The sequence below is a fragment of the Argopecten irradians genome, chromosome 13, assembly GCF_041381155.1.
Source record: "Argopecten irradians isolate NY chromosome 13, Ai_NY, whole genome shotgun sequence".
NCBI classification, from domain to species: domain Eukaryota; kingdom Metazoa; phylum Mollusca; class Bivalvia; order Pectinida; family Pectinidae; genus Argopecten; species Argopecten irradians.
This window is the reverse complement of record NC_091146.1, coordinates 4,123,425-4,138,733: the sequence shown is the minus strand read 5'-3', so window position 1 is coordinate 4,138,733 and position 15,309 is coordinate 4,123,425. Positions and strand designations below refer to the sequence as shown.

Sequence of the window (15,309 nt, the reverse complement as noted above, 5' to 3'; positions counted from 1 at the left end):
AAATATAAAGTTTTTCGGGGATTTATAGTCAATTCAGCAAAATATAAAATTGTTTGGAGACTCAAAGTTGACTTAGAATATTTTTGCCAAATTAAATGACAAAGACAGCTACTTTCTTAGATTCATGTCATAGTTTATTGTCTGCATTGTGATTGTTACAACAACAAACCATTCGGACATTAAACAAGTAATACATTCATTTGCCATGGGTTTGTAAATAAAAACGACAATTTTCTTTTGATTAAAAGTTTAATTATGATATGTGACTCATGATACAATAACATGGAATAACAAACATCTTCTTCACAGCAGCCACAATCTTATTTTCCATAAAAACAAATACTTTACTGTCGACATCGAATGACATAAATCAAGTCTTCGTTTCTTTTTAATTTTTATAAAAGAATAAATTTCAGATTATCAATAATCAAATGCTTAGACTATATTTTCAAATGCAGGGACATTAGATAAATTGATACAGGGACAAACTTAACAGTAGATAAATACATCAATATCTCGAGCTTTAATATCTCGAAAATCACGAAATATTCAAGACGACTTGATACTACATAGTGCTATTCGATAAAACTGGGTTTATCTTTGTCATCAATCAAAATTTCTTACATATTGACATGAAAATGACTTACTGTAATGTGTCAAACTATTTATAATGATGACTCTTTCAGAAGTGTGATTTTCGAGATTAATTGAAAATTCTGAGATAATGATGTGTTTCTTCCCTTCAAAATATCTACAATGGGGATTAAATGACAAACAGTAGCTGAACGGCATGTTCATCGAACAATAATCGTCAAAAAAGGAATTTAAATACAGCAAATTTACATTTAGAAATATTATTGTTTTTGCTTTATAGAAAAAAAAACCATACAATGCATTACCAATCGAAATAAAGTGTTTGCTTTAGTCAAAATGGACAGCATTTCAATATAAGAAACCTTGAATATGTAAACTTTATGGGCAAGAACAATAGGTTCTGTTATGTATATAAATAATGATACTTTATGTAAAATGTTGCTATAAAATCTAACTTTACCGTTCGGGTTAATATGACATTGAAAATATTTCACAATTACTAGTTAAGTTTGAATCAATTACTACCAAAGTTTTGGTATTCGATATTATTTCGTTGAAATTAACTTTACATACGATTCACATTGAGATCCACTTTTGATACTAATTACTTTTCTACCATAAATGGTATATTCATAATAAACAAAATGTTCTTCTTAGATTGTTCAGCTCGAACAATACAATATAAACAATAAAAAGAATATTATTTAAATAATGCAACCTCTTTATTGCCTTTTAATTATAACTTATACATTATTTTATTGAAGTGTTTTAATGCGCAGAAAGCTTCAAGGTAACTCTATGAATGTGTCATAAATCACCAACCATCTTGTGAGGTCAATCAAGCCATTGTTGCTATAACAACGATGATATTGACTATCTACACAGCTGACATCAATAAATCATGTATTATTGCAGGAAATACATAAATGTCTTTGGATTGACATTATTTGGTACCGGGTGTTTTCAGTTCACATCAAGGATGTACCTCCCGCGATATCTATTATCGTATGCCAATAACGATGATTCAAGTGATTGCCGAAATAAGATTTAATATTTTAATAATAAATGAAACTCGTGTTCTTTACCCAAAATCTGCATTATTCTTTCACTTTTTATGGTTACATTCTAGTTTTCTTTGATATGTTTTGATTGGTATACATATTATTTTGGAGTTTTAGGTATTATTTTGAAAATTTCAAATAGTTCCCAGAATAAACAAAATAAAAAAGTAATTTCTAATAAAGACTCATTACATTTTTTAATGAATTTCGTCGATAGAAAACATCGCTCCTCCAAACCGATAATACCGTAAAAGATTCTTGGTAAAGAGTAACTTTCATCTCCATTATGGGGAGATTCAGGAAAAAACAAATATCGTGTCTCGAGATCTACAATGGGAAATTATTTCCTGAAGTCTGTCCAAAGTCTACTCCTGGATTCAGATCTAAACCAAAGTTTGGAGATCCCATATCCGGAAATATTCCGAAATTGTTCATGCCGGAATCGCCTACCGGTATGTTATTTGAACTTCCAGGTGGTAGCGTAGGGTCTTGGAACACCAGAGGGTCTGACTGCCCTCCCTGATTTGATCCTAGACCATTTAGATTCAGATTCAAATTCGGGACAATTCCACTCAGGTCTAAACCTCCTGATGATACTCCGACTCCTGCGTTTCCATGTCCAGCATCATGTCCAAACTTTTGATCGACACCAATACCTGCATTTGATCCATGGCCTGAATCAGGAGCAATGCCGACACCAGGATTTCCATGGCCATGATCAGGCCCAATGCCAACGCCAGGTCCGGAATCATGTCCAATACCTATCCCAGGTCCTGCGAATCCATGGTCTTGACCAATACCAATACCCGGTCCCGATTTGCCGGCGTCTGGTCCAATACCAACTCCTGAACTTCCGAATCCATGATCAGGTCCGATACCCACTCCAGACCCGCCATGGCCAGCGTCGGGTCCAACACCAATACCAGTTCCTCCAATTCCGTGATCTGGTCCGACTCCGATACCCGAACTGCCTTTGCCAGAATCAATACCTATCCCGGGTCCACTTAGTCCATGATCGGGTCCTATGCCGATGCCTGATCCTCCTTTACCAGCGTCATGTCCAACCCCAACACCATGTCCTCCAAAGCCGAGATCGGGACCGACACCTACACCCGAGCCTCCTAAGCCATCTCCTATGCCGACGCCTGGTCCTCCTAGTCCAAAATCAGGACCAATACCTACTCCTGAGCCTCCTAAACCATCTCCTATACCGACACCAGGCCCTCCTAAACCAAAATCTTGCCCAACCCCTACACCAGGACCCCCTTGGCCTACGTTGGGACCGATACCTACACCACTGTTTCCACCAAGTCCAAACGGATCTATACCTACACCCGAATTCCCTCCAAAACCAAGATCTAGACCTATTCCAGCCATCCCTAAATCGTTTCCAATCCCAATGCCCTCCCCACCATCAATACCGATACCATTGTTCCCATCTAAACCAAAAGCATTTAATCCGCCCAAATCTTGAAGTCCTAAATCTTTAACGATGCCTCCTAATCCTTGGTTCCCCGCGTCTACTCCAACACCGAGGGATCCAAAATCAAGTCCTTCTGTTCCTAACCCTGAAAAGTCTGCCCCTCCACCGAATCCTTGGTCCATTCCGAGAATACCAACTGGTATTGCTGGTTCCAATCCCATTGCTCCGACTCCGCCATGACCTCCTCCTATACCTATACCTAGCGCATGATTGGATCCTAACCCGTCCCCGGAGATTCCAATACCAGCGCCAATACCGCTACCTCCTCCATTTCCGTCGCTGATAACATCAATTTTTACTTCTACATTCTCTTCCTTAAGGCCTCCTGGTCCATCTAACTGATTTAGACCTGCTTGTCCACCAACAAAACCTGGAGCAATCCCGCCGCTTACAAACCCATTATTAAGACCCCCATCCAAAAAGCCTCCATCAATTCCAATTCCAGATGAAAACCCGCCGCCTAATCCACCGACTCCGATGCCTAAACCCTGTCCCAGAAATGAATTACGGATACATGTGCAGAGACATCCAGGTTTGCAAATTTTCTTTATCATGCATGTGCTGGAGCAGTCATCTTTTGATAGGTGAGACTTCTTCTTGGCTGAACATCTCAGGAAAGTTTTTTTGTCACACATGGGAATTGATCCTTTGCTTGGTAAGACGTTAATATGCTGGACGATTTGTTTGGGAGGCGACATTATCTGTTTGCGGATGAATGGTCGACTGTTTTTAATCATTTGTGGGCGAACAAATTTCCTTGGCCTTCGTCGGCAGCTGCATGAGCACTTGATATCGCAGCTCTTATAACTACATATCTTGTAACAGGTATTTTTGGAGTATTTTCTACAGACAAGAATCTCGTATTTCCCACATTTCTTCCCATAGGGTAGTGGCATCACTTTCTGTTGTTGTCTAGACTTGCGGCCATAAGACGTCCTCATTGAGCCATAGGATTGTCTCCCGAATGACATTTGCATGAGACTTGGACCTCCGCCGTAACCCTTGTTATAACCTCGTGATTGTTGACCCTGGAATTAGAAACAAAATAAATCCTAAACCATTCTCTTGCATATTTAGTTTTAACAAACTTTATAGTTAAGTAACACATATAAAATATTTCTAAAATTAATTCGGGTAAATTTCTGACCAATACCATCTAAAACAGTTCTAGGTCATTTTACTCGAATACAGCAAAATAAGTCAATGCATGGTTAAGACTGTAACAATGTTACCGAAAACTGTAAAATTGACCTCATTTCAGGTTCTGTTCAAATGCACTCTAGGTGAATTGCAGGTAAATTTTAATTTGATAAGTGCAATGTATAAAGAAAATCTTGCTTAAGCACATATGTATATATTTTGAACTAATTTGATGTAATATTGAAGATATTTAACGAATGTCCTGACATATCTTATCAATTTGCGTACAACCAAAGGTGTTAAAAATACAAATAGGATGTAGATCTACATGTTGTAGCGAACAACACACACTTACCGACACACAACATGTAACATTGCAACGTCATCGGAATGTGCAAAACTGTACATTGTTCAACATTGTTTATTTATCATACGCACGGAAGCATTGCTCAAAGAGGTACGGTAGTAACATAAACAATGTAACTTTTCTACATTTGTATTTACACACGTACATGTATATGTGTTCAAACCTATTTTGATACATGTACATGTTCATCGAACGTACGTTCGGTACTGAAAACACCAAAAGTTTCTGATTTGGACCATCATAAATTCATCCGCGCGGCTCCAAATTGCGCGTGACATACTCAATTTATCGAGAAATAAAGTTGAGTAGCCTTTGGTTGAAATCAACGGGGTTTATACTATCAATTCACCACTGACTGTAAATATTTGATAATACTTCCAAGTCCATTGATAACATGTAAGATAATATATGATGTATTAATGTTTACATTTATCAATACTTCAGAACTGATCATAGAAACAGATGCTTTCATCGATCTAAAATGACTGAATTAAAATTTTAAAATGAAACTAAATATACAATTATGGAAACTGAATTAGTTGGAACATGTGAACTATTAAAATTTTAACTTCTTTGTCATAAATAAACAATCAAAACTTTCTGCTTTCGTAATTCTACAAAGGGAGAGAACTATGCTAGTGATTACATTTATGGTGTTGATATTTACTTATTTCGTTTATACATGAACTAATCATTTTTCATACATAAATTTGATATTATTTCGGCACGACAGGAAATGAAATGACTTCTAAATGTAAATAATAATCATCATGACAGAGCAGGGGTTAACGTACAATATGGTCACTAAATCATCATACATTTCAGATAGTATCCGGCATGGATGCATATATATGTCAACATCATACCAAACATCTTTTTGACATGGACTTTTTCAGAGTGAACGTTCTGATGCATGTCAAACTCTTGACTGATTCTGTGATGGATACTTGACGTGCGCATGCACTTTTAGTCACTGGACCATTTCTTAGCTATGAGCATGACTTCGTTGACTGTATACGTACTTCTCTCCATAAACGATACAAACCATGGCACATGAGGGATTATTGTAAAAAATACATGATATCATATTAGTGAAAGAATATCGAATACGACATGATACTGAGTATTAAAAATCATAAAAACTGAAATAATTAGTAAATATAAAGGCTAGTACATCAGTAGAATTATCTACCCGATGTATTTATATTTCAATTTTATGTCCTAAAATAATGAGCTTGACTTCATTGTAGTTACCTCCCTCTCGGTCAATGTTCGGTGACATAACAGCCGGTCACATTACTTTATCGCTAGCCAACATTATTTCTACTGCTATAATACTTTGCTAATAGAAGCTTACTAGCAGAACAGTACGGGATGTTCTTTGTCATTTTGCTCTACTTCCTATAAACACCCAGGGTCATTTAAGGCCGCGCGATGGTCAGCATGTAGGAAAAGCTGGAGTACTAGGAGACCAGCCTTTGACCTACGGTCAGTATCTAGCAACTGTCAAACGTGACACTGTAAGACTGTGGAATACTTATGTCGAAACATCTTAAATATTAGACAATCTTCAAATTAATTGTTACACCTGATTCTCGGCAAAGCAATATTCAAATATAAGAAAGATGTATTCAATGTTGAAGACATATTAAAACGTAATACAGAAACCTATTAAAAAAACAAAATATTGACAGATTAATGAATACGTAGAATCATTAATCAAATACGTGATGACATATCGCAATGTTTTAAACGATAACAATGAAAGTAGATCACATGTGCCTGATAATGGTATATAAATCAGAAAACGAAAATACAAAATACCTAGGAGTTGGACCATTGAACTTATTTACATATTACATGGTATCAATAGCTTCTTAATTGTAAAAACGTTTGCCAGTATGTAATTTGATTAAATTACTAAAACTGGGGAAATGTTTTGTGACGAAAGGTAATGGAAGACACGGTGTTACCACACAAACTCTAACTACTTTGAGAAGTTCAAATACAGTCACTTTTTTCGTTTAAGTGGTATAATTACTTTGCTCATGTCCAATGTGATACCACCGATGCTTAAGATAAAACAATATACTGATAGGAGTAATTTGGGATGATCAGGTGTTGTCAAGAAAAACAGATTATTAAGACCAGTAAGGAAAACATGTTGGGAACTTCAATCATGAGGCTTTTATCTCCTCATACGAAATGTGGTAAGGAAACCCGTTCAGCAAACAAAATTATGATTTCGGTTAAATGTTTGGGACACTTTTTAAAAATCGATAAAAGTTGGTATAAACATAAAATGACAAACCGAGCAAGTAAACAAGATGAGTTATATAATAATATTGTGGTAGAAACGTATGACTTTTATATATACTCTGTTTTACGATGTTGTTAATGTGATTTCACGACAGAAATAATATGAAACTTTGAAATGAAATAAGTCAATTACATAAGAACAGACTGTACGTGTTAACATTACTGTCTAAATATACATACGTATGACATTCCGTATCCATCACCACCGTAATATCCTGGGCCATATCCGTTATAAAATGGCATCCTTTGCATTCCGTATCCATAGTAACGCCTTCTTAATGCCGGCCGAATCCTAAAAGGAGCATATCTTCTCAAAAGTCCAACTTTGTAAGTTTTAAGCACCGGTCGGATTCTAGTGGACTCACAATAAACGAGAAAAGTCACAAAAACTAGAAGAATTATAAATCTCATTTTGGAAGAGTATTATCCGACTAGAGTAAGAAAATATTGGAATGGGAGCGGTCCGGCCGGATCACCGTCATCTAGGAAGGGTCTACACTTATTGACGACCTAGCACTGAGGTGCTGATATGTGTATCTCTGCAATACACAATGGTCACAAACAAGGCTCATAAAACCAGACATGATGTGTCCACGAGGCGGGACTTGAGTGTCTTTTGTGTATATTATTGTTTTTTTACGCACCTGATGTGATAGGTATGAACGACAGATAGATCAGACTAATATACCTTAAAATCGGCGAGGAAAACATGCATGATTATTATAAACTGGTCGTTTCCGCTGGGGCTCTTCACCAAGGGAAATCCTAATTCATATTATAATATAGGAAATTATACACAAAATTCAATGTTCTGAAGAAATCAACACTTTTTTGTTTTCATGATTGTCCATTTCGCGTCCAAATTTTTATTCATCGACATGCATTTAATGTAAGTATGGACGTGATTTTGAACACTTAAAAGTATATTTCAAGAGTTGAAGTTGAAATCTAGAATATGATTATTTGTCAAATATGTCTTATCAAATATGATAAACCATCGATATTTCAAAAAGAGAAAAAACTACAAGAGATATATTCGATCTCGATAAAGTAATAAAAAAAACAAATTACGAATAATCCGTATACACGATATCAACAAAGGGTACGGGTATATATGACGTCGCATGGATGTTTCAGTAGACGGAAACACCTTATCCGAGCCATATTTCTACTGTTTTATATAGAGACGAAATTTAAAGTTTTACTTATATTTCGATTAATAAATGTGATAAATATAATCTTATAAACGTGACTATGTGATATGAAATTTACCAAACTCATTAAATAATTTAATATGCCACTCGCCTAAAGGTTCGGGGCGTATCAAATTATTGAACTCGTTTAATAAATGTCATATCACATACTGTAACCGCTTACGTAAGATCCTCTATTTATAATATGGAGTCCCTTAAACAAACATGTGTGGGATAAATATATGATCTTAAATAAGTGGTCATTTAAACTCGTCTCGAAGTTTTAATCCAAGGTTTACAAAATATTTTTTTTTATAAAATATTGAATTGCGAAGAATATTAACTTTCACTATGAAAATTCGGAACCCGCCCTTTTTTCACGACGACCTCGAATTCTGACGTCACGTCATTGTTTCTATAATGACGTCACGATTAATCGGACGCATTATGCTACAGTTTTAACGAGATGGATTACCTCATTACATCAGCTCATGGTACTTCAATCTGTGTAATTACACTAACCGATGGCAAAAACGTCTTCACTCGTCACACAGATCCATATGTAATTTCGCATGCGTTGCCCGTAACCAGTGCAAATTCAGCGATAGTTCGAAATCTCAAATTATGGAAATGATGATTTATGATATTTAAAAAATACTGTTTAACATAACAATAATTACTTCTTCTTTAAACTTGAAATGTTTTGATTTAACAGAGAAAAAAAAACATAAAAAATGGACGAAAGAAACAATATATATGCTCGTTTCTGTGAATTGTCCATTACACTGAGTTACAGTATATTCATTATTTTGGTAATTTCACAGCAGGTAAATTTTCTATCATTCTTTAAACATTGAAAATTTAGAACAGATGCTACATGTAACAATATTGTTAAATGGTTGAGTTATCTATTTATTCATTGTTATTATTTGTTTAGTTAGGGTTGAGTATTTTATCATTTCTTATATAATCTTATAAATTAAAGGTGCCTATTGCCCTCTAGGTGCCCCTGAACCTCCGCTGTAATAGTAAGTGTAATCAACAGCTTGGTTTATCACCTTTCCTCAAACTCTGTACGTATAATGAGATATAGAACGTTCTATTATAATCAATGGCGTGTCCGGTGTGACTCAAACCATCATGGCGGATCTTTGAAGTGTCCATTTCATACTTACCCAGAAATCTCTTCTAATTAGAATTAATGTCTTTCTTTAATATTTAGGTGCGTCCTTTTTTATGTTCATCGATTACGGGCTTAGTAATTACGGGGCTTTAAGTAACCACGGTACTGGAAAATTTTAATGTATTACGAAAACCAGAAATTCTTCTAACAAAAACGATTTTATTTCTTTATTATTCATGTATTTTATAAGAAATTCAATCGGGCTGCTTGTACAAGCATTGTCATTGGTTTAGAAATATGTTACCATCCCGTAACGTAAAAAATGACGTCGCCGTTTGTGCTCCTTCTCTGACTGTCTGTAACAATTAGTCTATTATTTGATAGTTTTAGATTGAATTATAAGGATTAACATTTCTATATATGTATAACTATGATATGGAAATTATATCATATGAAATTCAGTGTACACTCATCTAACCCACTTCACGATTTATTTGGAAAGTACTCTGATTTTCGCGTTGTGTCCCCATAACATATACAATTTTAATCAATGTAATCCTTAAATAAAACGATAATGATGATGCCCTATTTTACATAAACACGCTGGCACACAATATATTTATGGTTTTAATTGACATACTGTATATTAGTTTGAAGAAATGAGGAAGTGATTATTAGATTAACATTTTTTGTTATTTTTACATCCTATTAATTTAAAAGTTATACGTACTATAGTATTAAATCGTAATGGGATAGTGTCCTCGCCTTCGGCTCGGGCACTACTTCATCCCTCGGCAATACTATGAGGCAATAATGCCCACTCAATCAGGCCATAATAGATGAATACGGCTTAATTTAATTATATAATCTCTATTTGCACATAACTGTCTTCCTCCTTGGTGATATTTGAGGAAAGTTCCCAACGGACTTCAATATAACAGGGTTCCACGGTATATGTATGATGACCAAAGTTGCCCACATTTTGTCAATAATGCCTTATAAAGCTTGGTTTTTAACAAAATGCAATATATTAAAAATTCATTTTGACACGATTGTCAAAATGTAAAGATATTTTAGATTATTGTTCAGTTACAAGGTCCACAACATGATTTCACATTTTAAGTTTATGTACATGTAAAGTGACTTCTTAAATGTATAACACATACATGGAATGTTCTAGCTGAATTTTGTGAAACCAAATACTATAATAGTCTTGGCATATGGATTATATCACTCTCGTTCATTCATTCTTTATTTCCTCATAAAGAGATACGAAAATGTTGAATAAATTCAAAGACAGAATGAAAAAAAAGATCAAGACAATACCTTATTGCGAAACACAAAAAAGAACAAGTGACAATTTACACGGTCATTTTATTGATATGATAAGTCTATCTGTAAAGTAGGTCGCCTTAATTTTCTGGTCGACTCAGAACGTCGTAAACGGATATTGACACACACATCGTGCAGTGAACGATTCCCATCTCGACCAAAATAAAGACAACTTGTCACGGAATATGGGTCAATAATGATCGATATCGATATCCGAACATTATTCATATATGATAATTAGATGTGTGTTTCCATGTGTTTACGCATACTTACCTATTTACGTGGTAACGACACACGGTAGTCATAGTTAGATTTCCATCATTATATGACTAACTGTGGTTTGTGGTAATAATTACACATATTTATGGTATCAACTATAGCAGCCAAACACACCAATGAGATGGATTCCAAAGAGCTTTTGCTACACTGGCGTTATTTTCATGATATTTTTTTTTGAATTTATATTTGCCAGAAAATATCCATTTTTCGTAACAACTCAGTTAATGAGTTAAAGGGATATAGAATGGCTGGATTATAACAATGTTATGTACACTAGTTAAAGGGATATAGAATGGCTGGATTATAACAATGTTATGTACACTAGTTATAGGGATATAGAATGGCTGGATTATAACAATGTTATGTACACTAGTTAAAGGGATATAGAATGGCTGGATTATAACAATGTTATGTACACTAGTTAAAGGGATATAGAATGGCTGGATTATAACAATGTTATGTACACTAGTTAAAGGGATATAGAATGGCTGGATTATAACAATGTTATGTACACTAGTTAAAGGGATATAGAATGGCTGGATTATAACAATGTTATGTACACTAGTTAAAGGGATATAGAATGGCTGGATTATAACAATGTTATGTACACTAGTTAAAGGGATATAGAATGGCTGGATTATAACATATGTTATGTACACTAGTTAAAGGGATATAGAATGGCTGGATTATAACAATGTTATGTACACTAGTTAAAGGGATATAGAATGGCTGGATTATAACAATGTTATGTACACTAGTTAAAGGGATATAGAATGGCTGGATTATAACAATGTTATGTACACTAGTTAAGGGAATAGAATGGCTGGATTATAACAATGTTATGTACACTAGTTAAAGGGATATAGAATGGCTGGATTATAACAATGTTATGTACACTAGTTAAAGGGATATAGAATGGCTGGATTATAACAATGTATGTACACTAGTTAAAGGGATATAGAATGGCTGGATTATAACAATGTTATGTACACTAGTTAAAGGGATATAGAATGGCTGGATTATAACAATGTTATGTACACTAGTTAAAGGGATATAGAATGGCTGGATTATAACAATGTTATGTACACTAGTTAAAGGGATATAGAATGGCTGGATTATAACAATGTTATGTACACTAGTTAAAGGGATATAGAATGGCTGGATTATAACAATGTTATGTACACTAGTTAAAGGGATATAGAATGGCTGGATTATAACAATGTTATGTACACTAGTTAAAGGGATATTTGATATATGGCTGGATATATATAACAATGTTATGTACACTAGTTAAAGGGATATAGAATGGCTGGATTATAACAATGTTATGTACACTAGTTAAAGGGATATAGAATGGCTGGATTATAACAATGTTATGTACACTAGTTAAAGGGATATAGAATGGCTGGATTATAACAATGTTATGTACACTAGTTAAAGGGATATAGAATGGCTGGATTATAACAATGTTATGTACACTAGTTAAAGGGATATAGAATGGCTGGATTATAACAATGTTATGTACACTAGTTAAAGGGATATAGAATGGCTGGATTATAACAATGTTATGTACACTAGTTAAAGGGATATAGAATGGCTGGATTATAACAATGTTATGTACACTAGTTAAAGGGATATAGAATGGCTGGATTATAACAATGTTATGTACACTAGTTAAAGGGATATAGAATGGCTGGATTATAACAATGTTATGTACACTAGTTAAAGGGATATAGAATGGCTGGATTATAACAATGTTATGTACACTAGTTAAAGGGATATAGAATGGCTGGATTATAACAATGTTATGTACACTAGTTAAAGGGATATAGAATGGCTGGATTATAACAATGCTTATGTACACTAGTTAAAGGGATATAGAATGGCTGGATTATAACAATGCTTATGTACACTAGTTAAAGGGATATAGAATGGCTGGATTATAACAATGTTATGTACACTAGTTAAAGGGATATAGAATGGCTGGATTATAACAATGTTATGTACACTAGTTAAAGGGATATAGAATGGCTGGATTATAACAATGTTATGTACACTAGTTAAAGGGATATAGAATGGCTGGATTATAAACAATGTTATGTACACTAGTTAAAGGGATATAGAATGGCTGGATTATAACAATGTTATGTACACTAGTTAAAGGGATATAGAATGGCTGGATTATAACAATGTTATGTACACTAGTTAAAGGGATATAGAATGGCTGGATTATAACAATGCTATGTACACTAGTTAAAGGGATATAGAATGGCTGGATTATAACAATGTTATGTACACTAGTTAAAGGGATATAGAATGGCTGGATTATAACAATGTTATGTACACTAGTTAAAGGGATATAGAATGGCTGGATTATAACAATGTTATGTACACTAGTTAAAGGGATATAGAATGGCTGGATTATAACAATGTTATGTACACTAGTTAAAGGGATATAGAATGGCTGGATTATAACAATGTTATGTACACTAGTTAAAGGGATATAGAATGGCTGGATTATAACAATGTTATGTACACTAGTTAAAGGGATATAGAATGGCTGGATTATAACAATGTTATGTACACTAGTTAAAGGGATATAGAATGGCTGGATTATAACAATGTTATGTACACTAGTTAAAGGGATATAGAATGGCTGGATTATAACAATGTTATGTACACTAGTTAAAGGGATATAGAATGGCTGGATTATAACAATGTTATGTACACTAGTTATAGAAGGGGATATACAATGTATAGAATGGCTGGATTATAACAATGTTATGTACACTAGTTAAAGGGATATAGAATGGCTGGATTATAACAATGTTATGTACACTAGTTAAAGGGATATAGAATGGCTGGATTATAACAATGTTATGTACACTAGTTAAAGGGATATAGAATGGCTGGATTATAACAATGTTATGTACACTAGTTAAAGGGATATAGAATGGCTGGATTATAACAATGTATGTACACTAGTTAAAGGGATATAGAATGGCTGGATTATAACAATGTTATGTACACTAGTTAAAGGGATATAGAATGGCTGGATTATAACAATGTTATGTACACTAGTTAAAGGGATATAGAATGGCTGGATTATAACAATGTTATGTACACTAGTTAAAGGGATATAGAATGGCTGGATTATAACAATGTTATGTACACTAGTTAAAGGGATATAGAATGGCTGGATTATAACAATGTTATGTACACTAGTTAAAGGATTAAAGGGATTATAGAATGGCTGGATTATAACAATGTTATGTACACTAGTTAAAGGGATATAGAATGGCTGGATTATAACAATGTTATGTACACTAGTTAAAGGGATATAGAATGGCTGGATTATAACAATGTTATGTACACTAGTTAAAGGGATATAGAATGGCTGGATTATAACAATGTTATGTACACTAGTTAAAGGGATATAGAATGGCTGGATTATAACAATGTTATGTACACTAGTTAAAGGGATATAGAATGGCTGGATTATAACAATGTTATGTACACTAGTTAAAGGGATATAGAATGGCTGGATTATAACAATGTTATGTACACTAGTTAAAGGGATATAGAATGGCTGGATTATAACAATGTTATGTACACTAGTTAAAGGGATATAGAATGGCTGGATTATAACAATGTTATGTACACTAGTTAAAGGGATATAGAATGGCTGGATTATAACAATGTTATGTACACTAGTTAAAGGGATATAGAATGGCTGGATTATAACAATGTTATGTACACTAGTTAAAGGGATATAGAATGGCTGGATTATAACAATGTTATGTACACTAGTTAAAGGGATATAGAATGGCTGGATTATAACAATGTTATGTACACTAGTTAAAGGGATATAGAATGGCTGGATTATAACAATGTTATGTACACTAGTTAAAGGGATATAGAATGGCTGGATTATAACAATGTTATGTACACTAGTTAAAGGGATATAGAATGGCTGGATTATAACAATGTTATGTACACTAGTTAAAGGGATATAGAATGGCTGGATTATAACAATGTTATGTACACTAGTTAAAGGGATATAGAATGGCTGGATTATAACAATGTTATGTACACTAGTTAAAGGGATATAGAATGGCTGGATTATAACAATGTTATGTACACTAGTTAAAGGGATATAGAATGGCTGGATTATAACAATGTTATGTACACTAGTTAAAGGGATATAGAATGGCTGGATTATAACAATGTTATGTACACTAGTTAAAGGGATATAGAATGGCTGGATTATAACAATGTTATGTACACTAGTTAAAGGGATATAGAATGGCTGGATTATAACAATGTTATGTACACTAGTTAAAGGGATATAGAATGGCTGGATTATAACAATGTTATGTACACTAGTTAAAGGGATATAGAATGGCTGGATTATAACA

The 15,309-nt window shown here is 34.0% G+C and overlaps 1 protein-coding gene across 1 annotated transcript; it reads right to left on the bottom strand.

The window, feature by feature from the left end:
* Positions 1 to 230: 230 nt before the first annotated feature.
* Positions 231 to 7,605, bottom strand: LOC138306675 (uncharacterized). The gene is made up of 2 exons (XM_069247120.1): positions 7,145 to 7,605; positions 231 to 4,166 (listed from the first exon to the last, which is right to left on the bottom strand). The coding sequence occupies exons 1-2, from the start codon at positions 7,373 to 7,375 to the stop codon at positions 1,983 to 1,985; spliced, it is 2,415 nt and encodes an 804-aa protein (XP_069103221.1). The 5' UTR covers positions 7,376 to 7,605; the 3' UTR covers positions 231 to 1,982.
* Between the last annotated feature and the right edge of the window lie 7,704 nt (positions 7,606 to 15,309).

Excerpts from the sequence above, each read along its gene's own strand:
- LOC138306675 (XM_069247120.1), bottom strand. The coding sequence starts at position 7,375 with ATGAGATTTATAATTCTTCTAGTTTTTGTGACTTTTCTCGTTTATTGT. Across the intron at positions 4,167-7,144 it reads ATGGATACGGAATGTCATAC|GGTCAACAATCACGAGGTTA; the intron begins GTATGTATATTT and ends TTCTAATTCCAG.